The 22,292-nt window shown below is 36.2% G+C and overlaps 1 protein-coding gene across 4 annotated transcripts in view; it reads right to left on the bottom strand.

The window, feature by feature from the left end:
• Window positions 1–22,292, bottom strand: part of EPS15 (epidermal growth factor receptor pathway substrate 15) — a 136,970-nt gene that overhangs the window by 89,970 nt on the left and 24,708 nt on the right. For all 4 annotated transcript variants that reach the window (XM_046660500.1, XM_046660501.1, XM_046660502.1 and 1 more), the window contains exons 2-7: window positions 11,898–11,939; window positions 8,509–8,598; window positions 7,558–7,605; window positions 4,369–4,464; window positions 1,926–1,991; window positions 404–529 (exon numbers count right to left, since the gene is read on the bottom strand). In XM_046660500.1, the coding sequence (XP_046516456.1) occupies window positions 404–529; window positions 1,926–1,991; window positions 4,369–4,464; window positions 7,558–7,605; window positions 8,509–8,598; window positions 11,898–11,939 (468 nt within the window). The remainder of the gene's footprint in view (window positions 1–403; window positions 530–1,925; window positions 1,992–4,368; window positions 4,465–7,557; window positions 7,606–8,508; window positions 8,599–11,897; window positions 11,940–22,292) is intronic.

The following is a 22,292-nucleotide window of genomic DNA, read 5'->3' as shown; positions in this document are numbered from 1 at the left end:
GCAGACAGGAAGTTCTATTTAGAGAGTAGATTTATGATTTCAGAGATGAAACTATTCCTTATGACAAGGCCCCATGTTACAGTCATGAAGTAGGCGGCAAATGTAAAATACTGATGGTCTCCACAAATTAAGACAAGGAATTAGGAGGTCAGAATGTACATAAAGAATAGAAGACCTATTTGATGGGCATATATATATATAATTTCAAATACTCATATTTTAGAAGGAATAACCAAAGAAATAAATTGGCAGTAATTTTATGTATAGTCAGAACAAAAAATTCTGTAGTAATACAACTTTAAAACACGATCTGTGTATTTTTTAACAATACGCTATAAGTGCTCCTAATAGACACAAAATTAAAATACATAAAAATTACATTTAGAATTTAATAATATCTTACTCTTCCAAGGATATCCACAGGTAACTTAGAGTTGAGCAACACTGGTTTCACTTTATCACCAGACAGAAATCCATTCACTGGGCTTAAACTATCAAAAATAGCATCATATTTGGCCTTATCTTCAGACTATAATATGAAAAACATCACAAGTTAAGTAAAGGTGACTGCAGTTCTAAAAATCAAGTCCTCAAAGAATAAACATTTTTTTAAACTATCATTTAAAAAATATTTTTCATTTTCATCAAAATACATTACAGTAAATAATAATTTAATTTACTCCACTCAAGAGTTCAGTAACCCCTCCATTCCTTTTGTAGCTGGAACACTATCTTTGCTTTTCTACTGTTAGGTGAGATTCAGAAGCTTTCAGTGATAGAAGGGCTCTGAGAAGAGGTAGTCCAACATTCTCACTTACACAGATCCACAGCAAGTAAGAAACTTTTCTAAGAACACACAGCTAGTTAGCGACTTCCTAAACATGGTGCTAGTTACACTTCAAACTCAAATTTCAAAAACAAAATTGCTGTCATAGGCATCAATATCAGTTTCCCCCATTTTTCCCAAAGCAAGATTTCTTTTCCTTATCAATAAAAAGACATTTCCTAAAACCCCGGAAAGTTAATTGTAAAACATAAAATACTATTCTTCATGATTTGCCCAGTCAAGGCCAAATCCCTATACTTTTTAAAATTACTTAATAAACAGAAGCATACAAAGACATACAAACCAAAATGGCTTTCTGACAAAAATGTACACATTTATTAAAGGTCATTTGATCTGCTATATTCTAATATTATTCTAAAATTACAATTTTAAAAATCTAATAACACAGCTATAACCAGTGTGATGCCTCCGAATAGCTATAATGCAAAATACCCACTTCAGAAAAAGATTTCAGAAAGAATTATTTTTTTTAGAGCCATAAAGAGAATATATAGTTAACCAGAATTTTCAAATAAGAAATAATACTAGTCAGGTAAACTACTTAATCATCAAATATTTTAGTTAATACAGGATTATGATGTCACCATTTTTAGTTTACATTATGTAACAGAAATGAGATTAAGCCAATACTAATTGTCACAAAATGACTGACAGACCTGTAGGACCCTTCAAAAGATTGCTACTATCACAGGCCGGCCAGGAGGCGCAGCGTTAAGTGCGCACGTTCTGCTTCTCGGCAGCCCAGGGTTCGCTGGTTTGGATCCCGGGTGCAGACATGGCACCACTTGGCACGCCATGCTGTGGTAGGCGTCCCACATATAAAGTGGAGGAAGATGGGCATGGATGTTAGCTCAGGGCCAGGCTTCCTCAGCAAAAAAAAAAAGAGGAGGACTGGCAGTAGTTAGCTCAGGGCTAATCTTCCTCAAAAAAAAAAAAAAAAAGATTGCTACTATCAGTATTTCCCCAACAGTAAAAAATGAAACTCTACTGCAGATTGCAATATATTTTAGAAGCAGGAGGAGAGGATTATATCGAAGCAAAGAAGGGTAAAAAGAGAATAGTTACAAAGTTTACTTACTTTTACAGCCCACGGGAGCTCAGTTGCAGAGGTTCCACTGATTAGCAAAGGACTACTGGCATCATGCTAAAAATGAAAATTCAGTATATGAAGGGTTGAAACCCCACATCAATAAACAACAAAATGGTCTTTGAATTTAAATACATTCACACAAAACATTGGATCTCACTGCACAGTACACACTATTTTACATTAATTCTATTAGACTTTCATCTAAGTACAAATGAAAAAATAACTGAGTTAGCTGCATAAGTGATTGTGAAGCAGTAACTAAAATATATATTATAGAAGAAATCTTATTACAACTGAGATCAAGATAAAGATATCTGAATGTAACAAAAATATTTATGGTCCTATTAACTGATGACTTTTCCCCAACACTATTTAAGGAAAACACACTGGGACAAGAACCCAACTCAGGATTTCTAGGTACATGAACTTACTAAGAGCATGCCCAAATTATTATGTCTATCTGCTTATAGAGACAGATGAATATATTTGAAACATTTTTATAATAATATAGTTAGACAATGAATCCCTAAATTAACCGCTGATTCTATACCTAAATTTAGAAGTGCAGAAATTCTCAAAACTAAAGTTAAATTCATAATACTCAGACCAAATATTTTAAAATACTGAAGTTAAAAACAAGAAGAGTCATGAAACTTCTGAAAAAGGGAGTAGAGTGGGGAGGACTACCTCTGACAGATATAAAAATAAATTACAAAATATGATAATTAAAACAATGTGAGATCAGGGCTTAGCCCAGTGGTCAAGTGGTTAAGGTTCCACGCACTCCACTTCAGCAGCCTGGGTTTACAGGTCCGGATCCCAGGAGCAGACCTACTCTGCTCACCACTCATGCTGTGGAGGTGTCCCACGGACAAAAAAAAAAAGAGGAAGACTGGCACAGATGATAGCTCAGGGTGAATCTTCCTCAGCAAAAAAAAAAAAAAAAACAGTGTGAGACAGCATACGGATAAAGACATCAATGGGAATGAACAGAAAAATTCAGAAAGAAATCACAATACATATGAGAATTCAGCACATGATTGAGGTGGCATTTCAAATCAGTAAGGAAAAGACTGATACATTCAATAAACTGTATTAGGTCTCTAAAGTAACCACCTTGAAAAAAATCATAAATTTGAATCCATACTCCTATCTCATATCACAACAAACATAAATCTGAAAAAAGAAACCAGAAGAAAAACTTAAATCCTAATAATTCATTTACATAGAAAACAATGACTTCTTTATGGAAAAAAATCATCACCAAGTCAAACGAAAAATGATAAACTGGGAAAAATATTTGCAACTCATCTAGACAAAGCTGTTTTCTTAATATATAAAGAGCCTCTAGAATTCAATAGGAAAAAGATCAACAACCCTAGAAAAATAGGCAAAGTCTATAAACAGACATTTCACATAAAGGCAATGTAAATGGCTGATAAGCATGAGAAAAACTACTCAACCTCACTCTATAAAACCAAAAGGACAAATTAAAACTACACTTACATTCCATTTATCATCTATCAAACTGACAAGGATCCAAAAGTTTGGCAACAGTATGTTAGCAATAGTGCACTCAACCAACTGCTGGTGGGAGTACCAACTAGTACAACCACTATGGAAGACAAGTTGATATTGTATGTGAAAATTACAAATGCACAAACTTTTCAAACAGCAATTCAACTTCCAAGAATTTACACACATAAATATATTTCTGTATATGCAAAATGATAGATATTCAAGGTTATTATTCATTGCAGCATTTTTTATTATAAAAGATTAGAGACTAGCTAAAAGTGTATCAATACAAAGTTAAATACATTATGGTAAATAGAAGCAAGGAAATGTTATGTAGCTATGAAAAAGAATGAGGAAGCTTTTATGTAATATCTGAAGATCTCTAAAACATATTATTAAAAAAGGTATAGAATTGTGCATATAATATGCTACAATTAATGTAAAATTAGGCAATAAGTATTTATATTCCTTTATATACACATATAACTCTGAAAGGATACATAAGAAACTAGTAACAGCAGTAGCCATTAAAAAAGAAAATCAAGGGCTGGCCTGGTGGCTTAGTGGTTAAGTTCATGTGCTCCAGTTTAGTGGCCAGGCGTTCACAGGTTCAGATCCTGGGCAGAGACCTAACACACTGCTCATCAAGCCATGCTGTGGTGGCATCCCACATACAAAACAGAGGAAGATTGGCACAGATGTTAGAGAAGTGACAATATTCCTCAAGCAAAAAGAGGAAGATTGGCAACAGTTGTCAGCTCAGGGCCAATCTTCCTCACCAAAAAAAGAAAATCAGGTAGCTGAGTGATAGGGGTTAAAAGGAAAACTTTTTAATATAGTAATTTTAATTTTCAAATTATGTAGTATCACCTTTTTCAATTAAATAAAATTTAAATTTAAAAGCATTTCTTACAAATCTTGGTGGAGGAACAGCCAGGTTCAAGCTACTCAGTGAAACCTCCAATCCATTCTGGGCACATGCCACAAGACGCAAAGCAATGAAGAATTCCTGAGAAAGAAAAGTATGAATGTTAAGAGCATTATCTATCTATCTATTCATTCATCCATCTGTCCATGTATCTACACACATACTTATAATCTGAAAATATAAAACATTTTGCAATTACTCCAAGGTTTTTATGTAGCAACAAATATAACAGTACATTTGCTTGAAAAATACTTGCTTTAAAATTGGGAAGAGATTTATGTACAAAGATGTTCCTAACAAATAGAAAAAAGTCTCAATATAAAAGGAAAAATAAACAAATTGTGATACATACAGTGGAAATCATGCAAAATTAACAATCATGCTTCAAATAACATTTAATGATGTTAAGAAATGTTTTTTATCATTTAAGTGAGAAAAAAGAATCTGAAGAAAAGCCTAGAAGAAAATAATACCTAAATGTTATCAAAAGTCATCTGTGGATTGGAGATTATAAATTTTGAAAGTGGATCAACCATTGCTATTCCAGAAAAGCTACAGAGAATAAATGTGCAGCATCTAAAACAATTATATAACTGCTTGACTTCAAAATACTTGTAAATCTCTCCCAAAGGTCCTTGGATTTTTGGCATTTGAAGTCTGAGTCAAAATGTAATAAATACAAACAAAGATGCTGAAGCAACTGGTTTTCAGCTGTTGTGAGTTACATTCAGGTCTGGAAATAGACATAAAAGTCCTCACTCCACTTATAATTACTTGCAACTTGTCAATACTCTAGTACAACTGCCGATGCAATCAACCTTTCACTACTTCTCTCAAACCTCCTACACTCACCTATACCCTTCGTACCCAATTCCTAACATATTCTTAGAACCTTGCAGGTTGTCTACTTTATATAATACTTTGCCTTCACTCATAAATTTCTTGACAAAATGCTATTTCAAGATCTCTCCGTCTCTTTTCATTCACTCCACAAGCTTCTATGCACTCTGACTTCAATTCCCACAATTAGCAAGAGAAACTACTGCCTGTGTCACAAATAACCTGCTAGCTACCAAATACAATAGACTCTAAAAAAAAAAAAGCCTCATCCTACTTGTTTTCTTTGGCAGCCTGGACAATATGCTCCTCCCTGAAGCTCTCCTCCACCAACAGAGCTTCATAAAGCTCTCCTCTGACCTTTGAGTCTCTTCTGCTGGAGTCAACACCTCCTCCAACCTTTAAATGCTCGTATTCTAAGTATTCCAACATTAATCCTCTTTTTCTTCTCATTCTATGTGAGATTCAATTACTGTTAGGTAATCAGGCCCACTTCCATAGTATAGATCAGATCTGAAGTGAAATAGTCCCCCATTAAATGCCACTTGTGCTCCTTAGAAGTTGTGAGGCCATGGGCAAGTTAAATAAAACTCTTGTATAAGAGAAGGGATAATACCTACCTTGTAACGTATTGTGAGGAACAAAATAAAAACCATACTACAGGAAAAAAGCACCTATCGTCACTTTTGGCACACAGAAACTCAGGAAGTATCGAGGAGTTTTTTTTCTTTCATATGTTAATTCAGAAATCTATTCCTCCAATGCAAACATCAAAGTTTTATCTGTAGACCCATAAATCCAGTCACCTGGATGTAATAAAGACAACTCAAACTCGACACCTTAAGTCCAGGAATATCAGTGAAGAATTTATTACACTGTAAACTCATGAAAATAGGGACCACATCTGTCATGTTCACCTCTGTATTGCCAAAGCCTGGTCAAAACACATACTCAACAAATATTTGCTGACTGAGTGCAGAGCACCCTGGGTACCCATATGAATTTAGTTTTTCTGCACCTCCAGTGTGCCAAACTGCTCCTTCTGCCCAAGGGCTCTAATGGGGACTACAATCTAGCCCTGGAATCTTAATTAAGAGACTGAGTATTCTGCCCTTCTCAACTAATTTTTCCCATCCCTTTTCTGAGTTTGATACTGCTTCAGCTATCCCTTTAGGGGGGAATTAGCTTTGAGTAGCAATGCTCAGCCAATGTATCAGCATGTAGCAAGCTTTGAATTCGATCCCGTAGAACTCTGAAATCCATCCCCAACAAGCAGAACTTCAAGTACACTGATAGTGTCCAACACTCACAACCACTTTTACATATTTCTGGTCTAGGGCTTACTTCTGGCCTGTAAACCATTTTTTGGTTTATACGTTAGAGGTAAGACCTAGACCAGAATACTCAGATTTGATTAATCAAGAGCTTCCTTTCAAACATATGGGGCAATACCACCTTAACACTTAAGTAATAACATCCACTTTTATTTATAACCCTGTACACTTACAAAATTTAATTAAAATACAGAGAGCAAAGTCTCTCTGAATGACTGAGAAAAATAAATTCCATGTTATTGTTTGAACGCATCCCCCTAAAACTCATATATTGAAATCCTGTCCCCCAAAGATAATGGTATTAGGAGGTAGGGCCTTTGGGAGGTGCTTAAGCCATTAGGGTGGGGCCCTCAAGAATGTGATGACAGTCACCCATCCCTTAACCACAAGGATCCGCGATACATTCAGAGAAACGTGTCGTTAGGTAAACATCATAGAGTGTACTTACACAAACCTAGATGGTATAGCCTACTACACACCTAGGCTATATGCTACTGATCTTAGGGGACGACCATCATATATGTGTTCATCACTGACCAAAGCATCGTTATGCAGTACATGACTGTAGTGCCTTATAAAAGAGGGTCCAGAGAGATCCCTAGCCCTTCTGCTATGTAAGGATGCAACGAGAAATCTGCAACCTGGAAGAGTCCTCACCAGACCATGTTGGCACTCTCATCTCAGACTTCCAGCCACCAGAACTGTGAGCAATAAATTTCTGCTATTTATAAGTCACCCACCCAGTCTGTGGTATTTTGTTAGAGCATCCCAAGCAGACTAACACACTCCAGGAGAACAAGGTCACCAAATTAACAGTAATCTTTGAGAATTAGTTACTTTAATGTCTACTGGTTGGAAATATTTCCAATTTTATGACACTTGCCCTTGCAAAACCCTATTGGTGGTAAAAACCAATTCTTAGCTTAAAAATACAAAAAACTCTTGGCTATTTTTTATTCTGAATCACTCAAAAATATTTTCATAACAATTGTCTGAATCTTACTTGTTTGTTCAGGAGACCTTTGCCATCTGTGTCAGCTAAATCCCAAATCTGAAATATAGGAAAAAAAGTATCAATCTATATTTTAAACAAAAATCATCTTAAAGATAAATTAAATCCCTGCAATTTACAACATCATGCTCCTTGGTAGTCAGATTTAAGAATCATAGAATTAAAAGTAGAAAGAAACCTTAAAGATCATTTAATGCAATCCTTCACAAAGATACTAAGGCCCAGTGAGTTTAAGAGACTTACTTAAGAACATTCAAGGAATCTGGGAAAGAACTAAAATACAGGTTCTAACTCCAAGTCCAATGCTCTTTCTACTAGAACATACTAGCTTGATTTTAGATCCTCATAAGATGATATTCTTTCTTATGGGTAAGTTGAAATACTTATTGTTGTGAATAATTTATTTGTAACATTTGTAAATATGTTTATTTGTGAATAGCTAAATTATTAATAATGATTATTTTTCAGGGTTTTGAAATACATATCAATATCATCTATAAGGATTCACCAGGAGATCAGGCCAGGAGAGGGACTTCCCATCTCTTTGCATTCTTTCCTAAGCTTCTCATCACCTCCCCTATTTACCACATGTTAAACACAGTTAGAGACAGTTATAACAGAGGAAGTAATGATAGAGCCAACTCAGAGTGAGTGACAAGGGTCCCAGTCTGCACTGTTTGTCCCCACAATAGCCAAATGTACTATTTCTTCCTCATTCATCCTACTAAAAAGTTAATTTGCTTTCTAAAAATCTAAAAAGCATCTTACTTTTCAAGAGGGGAAATCACTACACCACAAATTTCCTCCATCTCATTACTGTAACTTCTACTATAACATAGTTCTAACCTCTAAGTTTCTTGACGGTATCTTTCTGAATTTGCATCAAATTTATCTACACTACTAAATATTCATTATAATCTAGTTATAATGAACAAATACTACCTTTCCAAGTATCAGGTCTGGAAGCCCTGATTTTTTCAGGAAAGCAGCAGCATCAGAAGCTAATACCCTTCCAGTATTGCCTGTATCAACCTGAAAGATACAAACTGTAAGTTAACAACAAAGAAAAAATTATCATTTACCTGCCTTCCTCCCTGTGATTTAGGAACCGGCTTTTTCAAAAAGGGAACAGGAATCGGAGCTGGCCCCGTGGCCGAGTGGTTAAGTTCGCGCGCTCTGCTGCAGGCAGCCCAGTGTTTCGTTGGTTCGAATCCTGGGTGCGGACATGGCACTGCTCGTCAGACCACGCTGAGGCAGCATCCCACATGCCACAACTAGAAGAACCCACAACGAAGAATACACAACTATGTACCGGGGGGCTTTGGGGAGAAAAAGGAAAAAATAAAATCTTTAAAAAAAAAAAAAAAAAAGGGAACAGGAATCCTTTGACTAACAAAGGTCAAGGAACATGCAGAAAACCATATGAGTAGACTACTATCTCGGCAGCACGGGCAATTTACAAAGTTTTTTATCACACCCATTATATAAATGGGAAAACTGAAGCTCAGAGAAAGTAGAGCAAATTAGTAGAGTCACAACATTAACACACATCTGACTCCAAGTCTTCTATAGTTGCCATTGAAATTCCAGTATACATGAAAGGTAATAGGAGGAAAAGGGCAGCATTTCCTGGAGAGGTCTTTTCATAAATGGGAATAGTTGTATGTGTTATCTGATTTTTCAAACATCCTAAAATCATTAACTTCTGCTTTCATACTTACTCTTAGAAACTGCAACACTTAAAAAAAAAAATCAAAGCAGCATCAGCTCTAAAACCAGCAATGATTCCTTAACAAACTTAAAGAGACATTTTTAAAACTGTGAGGTTCCTAAAGCACTTTAAGGGACACATCATTTTAACTGATGGGGACTTTCCTTTAAGACAGAATGAGGTCACCAAGAACAGAAAAACAGTTCAAGAAAATAATGATTTTCACTTCTGTAAAGATTTCCTAAAGTAAAGTTCTATTTTCTAAAAACGAAAAGTAAAAAGTAAATTTTAAAAAGTCACAGGCAATGTAACATGATACTAGGATGTTTGTGAGCTAGATGTTTCTCTGGTTTAGTTAAAAGATTAAGTTTGCTTGTAAACATATACAAAGCATTCCAAACAGCCTAATTCCAGCAAAGGAGCAAAAGAAAAATCCTTTCTTTCAAGTGCTACAACATGGGATAAACCAGGCACTCAGCAAAAATAAAGAATTGCCCAATCCAAATTTGGGGTAACAAGGGAGTACGAAAAGGATTGGGAAACCTGCCTCCAGAATTTTCCAGAACTCCTTTTCTTTGCCCACTTCCTGACCAGGATGGGGGAAAAAAAGGAACACCTACCACCAGCAAACCCTAAATACAGAGGCACTCAGGGAAAATATTGACCAAACTCTCATGAAATACTTATGTACTGTATTCCAATAAAGAATTTTACTATCTTCCATTCTTTCAGTTACTATAATAAACAGAGCCATTTAGTTTTTGTCATTTACAGGCAGTTTCTGTTTACTGTGATGCTTGCCTAAATGCTGTGTCATAAGGTACCACCTAGAATGAGTCTTCAACAAAGACAGTCTGTCTCAAAACCTCATGCATGTACACTGAATTATTAACACTTGAAAATACAGACTTTTGGGTAAAGACTTCTGAGTTGATAACAGTTGAACAACTTTCAGATTGTGCTGGTAGACTAAGTCAGAATTTCTAGAACTCTTTGCAGTCCAGAAGTAGATATATTTCATGAAAGCAGACTCCTGACTCAAGATGCAGGGAACCAAGAAGTAATCACACAGGAGTGAATGAACTGTTGAGGAAAATTTAATTATGGTTATTTACTTGGAATACTGTTGGTAGCACTTTTAATACTCTATTTTCTAATGGATATGTGGAAATGCCCTTTCTTTTTCTTACACTATCTCTAACCCTCAATTTAGTAAGCTCTGCTTTTATAAAGTGAATGAAATAGTTTTCAATAGTATTTGATTCTCACTGACCCTTCAGAAGTGAAAGAAAAAAAAAAATCTTTGACTGAATGTCCTTACTTTTTTATGGCAATATAATTATTACATAGGTTAAATAACAATTTGTTCTTCTTTTTATCAGGATATAATTGAGTAAACAGACTTTGCAAAACAAGGCCATATTTGAGAATGATTCTCTTTTATTCAGCTAGAACAAACCACTATTAAGGAATAAGGATTGACTTTATGTGGAGCCAATGTCTGCAAAGCTCTCCCAAGAAAACTGGCCTGCAACCTGGTTTAGAAGGTCCCAGTCTCTCAGGTAGTAAAGCAAGGTTCACTTACCAGGCTAGGAACTTTAGCAGATATGGGAAACCTCAAGATGAGATAAATTCACTCAAATTTATATGTGCTGCAGGTGAAATATGGGGGAGAGAATTTCTAAGGTTTGGATCCTAGCCCCAAGATAGAGGAACAAATAACAGAGGCTTTAAAAAGTATAATCTGAGATTCTTTAGAAATTTCAGGCAGAAATTAATCCTTTGGTCTTAGAAGCTGTTAAATAGTGAGTGTATGGCTCTAGATTTGCAAGTCACACTCAAGGAGATCTATAATGGTTCATTAACACTTGCTGCAACTACGCAGACAGCCAGGTCAAACATAATGAGACTAGCCTTTTCTGTAATCCTGATCACAAACTAAGGAGAAGATTGTTAGGAAAAATGATCCAATATTTGGAAATGGGCAAATGAGACTGTCTATACCCTTAGGAGATTATCTGATCTATGGTATGCACCCCTAACTGACTTTCTACTGACTATGTTATTCTACACTCTGTAGGGGTAGACATTAAATTACAGAAAACAGATAGCAATGCAAATGATTCCTGTTCATACCAATGAAATGAATTTTGTCTGGTGTAGAATATATATCTCTATAACTCATATTCTCATTTTGACATCTTCTGATTCCCAGTAATTAACGAGTTGAAGAAAATCCTTGACACATGTTCATTTTATATTTGTATGAGTGTCATGGTTTTAACTTTGTGAAAATTAAACTTTAATAAGTCTTAAAAACAACATGAAAGTCATTTGTATTTGGCTTATAAATTAATTTGGATATTTATATCTAGATGAACATATCTAAAGTTATATGGATTTTTAAGACAATTAAATGTTTTGGCTTAATCATCTTTCCTTCATCTTTCTGAGAGCTTGTCAAAAGCATTAAGTACTCAATGCAGGAGGCCAAAGCACAAGAAACTGAAAACAGGACATGTCAAATTTATCCAGCTGGCTGGTAATCTGCATGTACACAATCAAGAGGTGAAGTATATTTAATGTTCAATCTAAGAAGACAGAGAAACAAAAATCTTACCTGTCTATAATACTTTTCATATACAGGATTCCCACTTGATAACTAAAATAAATAAATAATTAAAAATTAAATGCTATTCAATAACTTCTATTAATATACTTGCATTCATTCAACAGATGTTTGAGAAACAAAGATGCATAAGATTAAAATATCCTTGATTTCAAAGTTTGGTTTTGTTTCTTTTGCGGGGGAGGGGAGTGAATGAAAGCAACCATATAGATTACTAAGAATCCGGTAGATAAGACATAAAACAAGAATTTTAAAGCTATTTTTGACATCACAACTCTTTTCCTTCACGTAAAATTTTACCCAGAAATCCAACACATAAATTAGGGGTGAAATGCTTTGGTTAAACACAGTTGAAATGCCCAAAGCCTTATGCATTCAGCCTCTACCCAAGTGCCCAAGGTACCTAGGAATAAAACTCAAAAAACCACTTCAATGAATGAATACACAAACTGACGTACAGAAAGATGATACTGATATCATCCAATCTGAAATGCTTGTGGGTAGAGAGTGCCAATCAATTCACACCACAGTTCAAAAGCTTCCTTGGTTAGCTAATGAACAGATTTACTATCTCATCTGAAAGGTAGTTTAAGAGTATTACTGTTTGAAGGCTCAGATTCGCTTATACATGAATGTGTAAGAGTGTTCTGGAACCAGGAAGAGAATCTAGGAAGTTCTTCATGAGGATGACATCAGTACAAGAATTTGAAGTATGGGGGAAAGGGAAGAGGGTGAGTCTATAAAGAAGTAACAGCATGCACAAACGCATGCAATCAACAGAAAGCTCAGTTATGTTTGAAAAGAATAGGAAGGAGTTCAAATAGTGACAAGGATTGGAGATAAGGCTGTGAAATTTTGTAGAAGACACCTTATGAGGGGCTTCATCTGCCAAGGTAAAAGTAAAGAAAATGAGGAAGAAAAGGGGGACAAATTCAAGAGTTTTTAACTCAGTATTAATTTTAACTGATTATTTATATGTGAAGAGGGAAAGTAGGATGGAAGGTAGAGGGCTACTTAGGAAACAATTTTAATGGCCCAGCAGACGACCTGAATACTGGCAATGGCAGAAAAGAAAGGTACGATTTGAAGAAAAATTTATAAGATAGATTTGACAGGACTTACTAAGTAGATGAGGGGACAAGGGAGTCTTAATTAGAAATACAAAGCTAAACAGGGAAAAAATCTTCAAGCTTCAAGGTTGAGCCTATAGCCTTAATGGGTACAAGACTGGATTAAGAAACAAACATTCACTGAGTGCCTACTTTAACAAGATATTATGCTAAGTGCTTTATAAATACTACCATACTTAATCCTTGTGAGTCACATAGTATCATCCTAGTTTGCAAATGAGGAAACATAGTGTGAACGCTAATTTTATGTGTGAATTTGGCTAGCCCATGGTACCAAGTTGTTTGATCAAACACCAGTCCAAATGTTACTGTAAAGGTATTTTTTTTAGATGTGACTAACACGCAAATCAGTAGACTTTGAGTAAAGCAGATTACCTTCCACTATGTGTGTGAGCCTCACCTAACAGTTGAGGGCCTTAAGAGAAAAGACTGAGGTCCCCTGAAGAAGAAAGAATTCTGCCTCCAGAATGCCTTCAGACTCAGGTGCAACATCAACTCTTCCCTGGGTCCCCAGCCTGCTGGCCTGCCCTGCAGATTTAAGACTTGCCAGCCTCTAGAATTGCATGAGCCAATTCCTTAAAAATCAATCAGAGAGCACGTGCATGTGTATATTCTGTTGCTTCTGTTTCTCTGGAGAACTCTAATACACCTAGTTTCAGAGGTCACTTGTCCAAGCTTTTAAATGGCAGAGCCTGCACTTAAACACAGGTCTGTCCCACTCCAAGCTTCTTGCTCCTTCACAATACCATGCTGATTCCATATGCTCTGCTTAGCTCAGGACAGTCTTGATTTACAATCTGTTGTCTGAGCATCCCATTCAGTTTACCATTTACCTCAGATTTCTCATTTTCTTAAATGAACTATTAATCACTACATTAAAATAAATGAAGATGGATTTAGTATACCTCTACTGTATACATCTAATTTTTTTTCTTTTTGGTGAGGAAGACTTGCCCTGAGCTAACATGCATTGCCAATCTTCCTCTTTTCGCTTGAGGAAGACTGTCCCTGAGCTAACATCTGTACCAATCTTCCTCTAGTTTTTGTATGTGGGATGCCACAACAGCATGGCTTGGTGAGCGGTGTATAGGTCCGTACCCAGGATCCGAACCTGTGCACCCTGGGCAGCCAAAGTGGAGCCTGTGCACTTAACCACTAAACCACCAGGCCAGTTCCTACATTTAGCTTCTGGCCAAGGTATCAGATAGCAGTGTCTAAGTATTCCAACCACTTGAACAAGTGATGAAATCTGAAAGAGAACTAGTGATAATTTCATCTTTCTTTTCCCGATTCTTTATAGATACAACATAACCAACACCTTCTTTTCAAGGACATCACGGAGAAGATTCATTGAAAAGTATCCTCAGACACAAGGAACCATGGACAGCTAACTCCTTACAGCCTTGCAAGACAGTGGAAAAAGTAACTGACACTGGAGCTCCTGCTGGCTTTTTGGTGTGCCAGTCAGTACAGTGACATGTGCAATGACCTACAAGATGCACCAGGCCACCAGATGGCTAAGTCAGTAGGAAATTACAGGTTAGGCGCAAATGAAGTACATGTGAAAAGTCAATAATCTGAAAATTCTTGAGGTAGCTTTGTCATTTATTGTATGGTCTAAACCTACAACTACTTATTTATTTTGTTGTTTGGCAATCATTTTTTATTATCCAATAAGCCCTTTCAGGAAAAAGGAAGAAGAGACTAGGGGGCCACCCCCATGGCCGAGTGGTTAAGTTCACGTGCTCTGCTGCAGCGGCCCAGGGTTTCGCTAGTTCGGATCCTGGGTGCGGACAGGGCACTGCCTTGTCAGGCCATGTTGAGGTGGCGTCCCACATGCCACAACTAGAAGGACCTACAACTATGTACCAGGGGGATTTGGGGAGATAAAGCAGGGGAAAAAAAAGAAAAAAAAATATTGGCAACAGTTGTTAGCTCAGGTGCCAATCTTTAAGAAATAAAAAAAATTAATAAAAGAAGAAGAGACTGTATGTTTAACACAAAATTAAGTACTAAAGTTTCGTTTCTCCAGAAAATAGACAGAATTTTCATAAAACATTTGAGGCTATTTCTATTTATCATGGAGCTCTACTAGCATCACTGTTAATGAGTTAGGTGCAATTATAAAAATTTACAAATGGGAGAGTGACATCAGCATCATGGCGGAGAGAGCCCTTCCCTTCCCTTCGTCTGACCCCCTCAAGATAAAATGAAAAGGACATTCATAAACCAACAGAGGACATTCACACAACACAATACATGTCTGAGAGATCCACACAGCCAAACGTCTGAAGGTGAAGGTGCTGAACTGCCCCAGGAGGCAGAGGAAGAAAGTAAGTGGATCTCCTCCCCTTCTCAAGTGGCAGTGATCTAGGGCACAGAACATTGTGCTGCAGCTGGCAAGTGACTCTGAGAGAAGGGGGAAAAGGCAGCCCTCCACAGGAACACTTGTCTCTCAGAGTTGCCTCCTAGCCTGTGGGAACACTCCACACTGAGGCGGCTAAGCAATCACGGGAGCATCCACATCAAGCTGAGCAGCTAAGGTGGGCACCGGGTGAGCGCAGCAGAGGATCATACACGTGAAAGAAACCGCCTCTCCCTGTCTCCCACTTGGTGCACCAGCTTAGCCAGTCAGCCAGAGCAGGGGATCCCCATCAAAGTGCCTGAACCTATGTATGAAAAGCAGCGTCGGCCAGTAGGCAAACACAGACAGGCCCTGTCGGCACAGATTCCAATGGACAGGCACAACTGCCAGGCAACACAGGCCTGCATTAACAAACAAGAAAAATCGCAAATAAGTAATTTAAACAACACCTAACAGAAGCAGAAAAAGAAGAACAAAGCCCAAAATCAGCAGAAGGAGGGAAATAATAAAAATCAGAGCAGAAATTAATGAAATAGAAACCAAAACAATAGAAAAGGATCAATGCAACTAAGAGTTAGTTCTTTGAACAGATAAACAAAATGACGAACCCTCAGCCAGAGTCACTAAGAAAAAAAGAGAGAATCCTCAAATAAATAAAATTAGAAATGAAAGAGGAGAAATTACAATGGATACCACAGAAATACAAAGAATTATAACAGAATACTATGAAAAGCTATATGCCAACAAATTGGACAATCTAAAAAAATGGATAAATTCTTGGACTCATAAAACCTCCCAAACCTGAATCAAGAAGAAACAGAGAATCTGAATAGATCAATCACAAATAAAGAGACTGAAATAGTAATCAAAAACCTCCCCCAAAATAAAAGTACAGGACCAGATGGCTTCTCAGGAGAATTCTACCAAACATTCATAATACCTACCCTTCTCAAACTACTCCAAAAAACTGAAGAAGATGGAACACTTCCTAAGGCCAACATCACTCTGATCCCAAAGCCAGACAAGGAGAACACAAAGAAGGAAAATTACAGGCTAATATCGCTGATGAACATAGATGCAAAAATCCTCAACAAAATATTGGCAAACTGAATCAGCCATACATTAAAAGGATCATATACCATGATCAAGTGGGATTTATACCAGGGACACAGGGGTGGTTCAGCATCTGCAAATCAATCAATGTGACATACCACATTAATAAAATGAAGACTAAAAACCACATGATCATCTCAATAGATGCAGAGAAAGCATCTGACACGATACAGCATCCATTTATGATAAAAACTCTCAATAAAATGGGTACAGAAAGAAAGTAAACATAATAAAGGCCACAGATGACAAACCCACAGCCAACATCATACACAACAGGGAAAAACTGAAAGCCATCCCTCTGAGAACAGGAACAAGACAAGGGTACCCACTCTCGCCACTCTTATTCAATATAGTACTGAAGGTTTTGGCCAGAGCAATTAGGCAAGAAAAAGAAATAAAAAGTATCCAAATTGGCAATGAAGAAGTAAAACTCACACCACTTGCAGACAACATGATTCTACATATAGAAAACCCTAAAGAATCCATCAGAAAACTATTAGAAATAAATCAACCACAGCAAAGTTGCACTGTGCAAAATCAACTTACAAAAATCAGTTGCATTTATATACTCTAATAATGAACTAACAGAAAGAGAACTCAAGAATACAATCACATTTACAACTCCAAAAAAAGAATAAAATATCTAGGAATAAATTTAACCGAGGAAGTGAAAGACACATATAATGAAAACTATAAGACATTATTGAAAGAAATCAGTGATGACATAAAGAAAAGCAATGATATTACATGCACATGGACTGGAAGAATAAACATAGTTAAAATATCCATACTACCTAAAGCAATCTACAGATTCAACGCAATCCCAATCAGAATCCCAATGACATTTTTCACAGAAATAGAACAAAGAATCCTAAAACTCATCTGAGGGAACAAAAGACACCAAATAGCTAAAGCAATCCTGAAGGAAAAAACAAAGCTGGAGGCAGCACAATCCTTGACTTCAAAATATACTACGAAGCTATAGTAATCAAAACAGCACGGTACTGGTACAAAAACAGATACACAGATCAATGGAACAGAACTGAAAGCCCAGAAATAAAACCACACATCTATGGACAGCCAATCTTTGACAAAGGAGCCAAGAACATACAATGGAGAAAGGAAGCCCTCTTCAATAAATGTTGTTGGGAAAACTGGACAGCCATATGCAAAAGAATGCAAGTAGCCCACTTTCTTTCACCATACACAAAAACGAACTCAAAATGGATTAAAGATTTGAAGGGAAGACATGAAAATATAAAACTCCTAGAAGAAAATACAGGCAGTACACTCTTTGACATCAGTCTTAGAAGCATCTTTTCAAATACTATGTCTACTTGGGCAAAGGAAACAAAAGAAAAAATAAACAAATGGGACTACATCAAACTAAAGAGCTTCTGCAAGGCAAAGGAAACCAGGAACAAAACAAAAAGATAACCCACCAACTGGGAGAAAATATTTGCAAATCATATATCCAACAAAGGGTTAATCTTCATAATATATAAAGAACTCACACAACTCAACCACAAAAAAAAAAACCACCTGATCGAAAAATGAGCAGAGGATATGAACAGACATTTTTCCAAAGAAGATATACAGATAGTCAACAGGCACATGAAAAGATCTATTATTAGGGAAATGCAAATCAAAACTACAATGAGATATCACCTCACAGCCGTTACAATGGCTATAATTACCAGGACAAAAAATAAATGTTGGAGAGGATGTGGAGAAAAGGGAACCCTTGTACACTGCTGGTGGGAATGCAAACTGGTGCACCCACTATGGAAAACAGTATGGAGATTTCTCGAAAAATTAAGAAACATCATATGACCCAGCTATCCCACTACTGGGTATTTATCGAAAGAACTTGAAATCAACATTCCAAAAAGACTTACGCACCCCTATGTTCACTGCAGCATTATTCACAATAACCAAGATGTGGAAGCAACTCAAGTGCCCATCGACTGATGAGTGGATAAAGAAGATGTGGTATATATATACAATGCAGTATCACTCAACCATAAAAAAAGACCAAATCATCCTATTTGCCACAACACGGATGGACCTTGAGGGTATTATGTTAAGCGAAATAAGGCAGAAAGAGAAAGACAAACACTGCCTGATTTCACTCATATGTGGAAGATAAACAAACACATGGACAAAGAGAACAGATGAGTGGTTACCAGAGGGGAAGTGGGTTGGGGAGTGGTCATAAGGGGTAATGGGGCACATATATATGGTGATTGACAAATAATAATGTACATCTGAAGTTTTACAATGTTATAAACTCATAACCTCAACAAAAAAAATTTGCAAATGGTTTTCACACATCCACAGTTAAAATTTTAAGAATAAAAATGGTACTGAATACAAAGAAATACTTCAACATCATAATACGTGTGCTCTACTTGCAATCTATCATCATATTTTAAAGGCTGGAATCTTTGAAAAACTGACTTTCTGAGTCCAACCTGTCTCTGTATTGAATCTTTTTGAAAACAAGTCCTGTAAAAATTGGTTGCATATTGTTCAAAATCAGCTGGAAATCTTTGAGGAATGATTAAAGTCAATGAATAAAGCTCCAAAGAAACTTCAGCTTTTACCAAATACCAATTATTTTAAACAAAGTTGGCCAAGACATTGAAGCATATCTATCAAAAATAAGGGAAGAACTGAACAAATTAATTGATGAGAGCTCAAATAGTATACAGAATTTGATTTTGAACTTCTATAATTACACTTTGTAATAAATTGTAGGAGTTCCATCAAAAGTCTTCCTATTTTTTTTTTAAGATTGGCACCAGAGCTAACATCTGTTGCCAATTTTCTTTTTTTTTCCTCTTCTTTTTTCCCAGAGCCCCCCAGTATGTAGTTGCATATTCTAGTTGCAGGTCCTTCTAGTTGTGCTATGTGGGATGCTGCCTCAGCATAGCCTGATGAGTGGTGCTAGGTCCATGCCCAGGATCCAAACCAGGGAAACCCTGGGCTGCAGAAGCACAAACTTAATGATAGGGCCAGCCGCACGTCTTCCTATTCTTAATGGGATAAATTTATATTCTGTATGGGAATGTAATGAAAGCCTACAATTTTGCAGTATCTAAATTTAGGAGAACATGTAAAATAATCATAAATAGGGACAACTTAATGACAAGATTTATCTTATAAAAACATTTGTTGGGGCCGGCCCTGTGGCTGAGTGTTAAGTTCACGTGCTCCGCTTCGGCAGCCCAGAGATTCACCAGTTCGGATCCTGGGTGAGGACACGGCACCGCTCATCAGGCCATGATAAGACGGCATCCCACATAGCACAACCAGAGGCACTCACAATTAGAATGTACAACTATGTACTGGGGGGCTTTGGGAGGAGAAGAAGAGAAAATAAAAAGAAGATTGGCAACAGTTGTTAGCTCAGGTGCCAATCTTTAAAAAAAAAATAAAAAATGTCTGGCAAAGAGAGTACCTTTAAGAGAGGCAAAAAGACACTGCCTCTGAAAATATTGGAACTGACAAACATTGTTTTCAGTAAGAAAAATCAGAATGAGGAATATTCTCTATCTAGCAAAATTTTTCCTGAGCTAACCAGGTAAGTCACAACATACATAGAGTATATTAGCCATTAAAAATAATACTGGTTATAGAGAAGATTTAACTGAAAGGATTAACAACCACAAACCATAAAAGTGTAACTGAAAAATATTACAAACAATTATATGTAAAAATTAAAACTAGTTAAACTATATTGGAAAATAATTACATTGTTCAGAAAAGTATTAGCGTCACAATATTAGAGACAGATATGGCTCAGAAACTGATAAAAAATATGATTTTACCAAAAGTAATTATTCTGTTTATGTTTTTTAACATTCTTTTTTTTTTTAAACAAAGTTCCTTTTTTTTTTTTAAGATTTTTTTTTTTCCTTTTTCTCCCCAAAGCCCCCAGGTACATAGTTGTATATTCTTCGCTGTGGGTCCTTCTAGTTGTGGCATGTGGGACGCTGCCTCAGCGTGGTTTGATGAGCAGTGCCACGTCCGCGCCCAGGATTCGAACCAACGAAACACTGGGCCGGCCGCCTGCAGCAGAGTGCGCGAACTTAACCACTCGACCACGGGGCCAGGCCCGTTTTTTAACATTCTGATAATCAACGTAAAGAGTTTATTTTGTTGTAATACAGAACAAACGTTTTAGAAAATTTTACTTTTGAAAACACACTTTGAATAGAATTATTTTACTGATCTACCAATGTAACAAAACCATTTTGATGGCCAAAAAAATAAATATTTTTTAAAACTCACAGAATTTTAAATATTTGTAATGTCCCTTTCATTCTCAAAAATGTCCCAGTGTGGTTGAAAAATTATATATTCACCCTACTTACAGACAAGGGTGTAAATACTTTGCTAAAGAAAGCAAATAAAATACATTCTCTCAATAAGGAAGAGTTAATTTTTAAAGACAATTCAGTTGAATTTTCAATTCCCAGGAAAAAAATCATACACAGTAAGAAATACCAAGCTCCAAACTGTACCTTATTAATCATTGCATTACAGACACATTGGTTACTACATAAATACATCTGGGGAAGTACTAGCTCACTAATGTGATTCTACAGTACAGCCTATGCTGATACTAACACGATACAGCTAAGTGACAATGGAAAAAGCCATCCAAATTGCCAATTCACTCATCAAGCAAGATAACCAGAGTGTTTTTTGGTGTGTCTCAGTAAAATTGGCACTTTTTAAATGAAATATGATAATTTTAGATTTAAAAAAAAATCACACATACACAACATACATAATGAATGCAAAGAAAAAAATTTGAAAGGCATAGCTAAAACGGGAACAATGATTATCTCTGGATAACGAGATTATAAACGGTATTCTCTGAAAACTTTTTTATAAGTATGTCCTACTTTTATAATTAGAATAAAACAATAATGCTATTTTCAATTTGAGGAAAAATATAAAAATCCAAAAATTTGAAATCAGTCTGCAAAACTGCATATGAATTTTTAGCAATAAATTAATTTCTAAAGGAAAACTTTAGAGTTGTCAAAATCAAAATCTGACCTTTTAAAATTCTAACATTATCATAATTTAAAAGCAATTATTTATTCATTAGCTATATCATCAACTCTTATCAGTTGCCACAAAGTAAAATATTCATAAATGTAAGAATTCCTTCTAAACAGTCAATAGCTACTTATTACTACTCTGAAAAAATGTTAAATGCTTGTAAATAAGAGAAGTTAGAAAGTCAACATAGTTTTGTAAAAAAACGCTCAGGTTTTACTATCAGATAGGCCTAGAATCAAAGCCCATTCCATTACTTCTTAGGTGTATGATCTTGAGCAACTTATATTCACCTCTTTGAAAAGCCTGTCTCCTTATCTGTAAAGTGCTAATAATATCTATTTTTCATGGGTTTTTCTTTTTTTAAAGATTTTATTTTTTCCTTTTTCTCCCCAAAGCCCCCCAGTACATAGTTGTATATTCTTCATTGTGGGTCCTTCTAGTTGTGGCATGTGGGATGCTGCCTCAGCGTGGTTTGATGAGCAGTGCCATGTCCGTGCCCAGGATTCGAACCAACGAAACACTGGGCTGCCTGCAGCGGAGCGCACAGACTTAACCACTCGGCCACGGGGCCAGCCCCCTATTTTTCATGGGTTTTGTATGAATTCAATTAATTGAAATAAAAAGAGATAGCTAGTTGTTCTCTAATATCCTTTCTTGTCTTCTTTCTTTAGCAATAGTATCCCTAAGCTTTACCTGGAC

This window comes from Equus quagga, chromosome 5 (assembly GCF_021613505.1).
Source record: "Equus quagga isolate Etosha38 chromosome 5, UCLA_HA_Equagga_1.0, whole genome shotgun sequence".
NCBI lineage: Eukaryota > Metazoa > Chordata > Mammalia > Perissodactyla > Equidae > Equus > Equus quagga.
The sequence above is the reverse complement of the archived record's forward strand: the minus strand, read 5'-3'. Positions and strand labels throughout refer to the sequence as shown.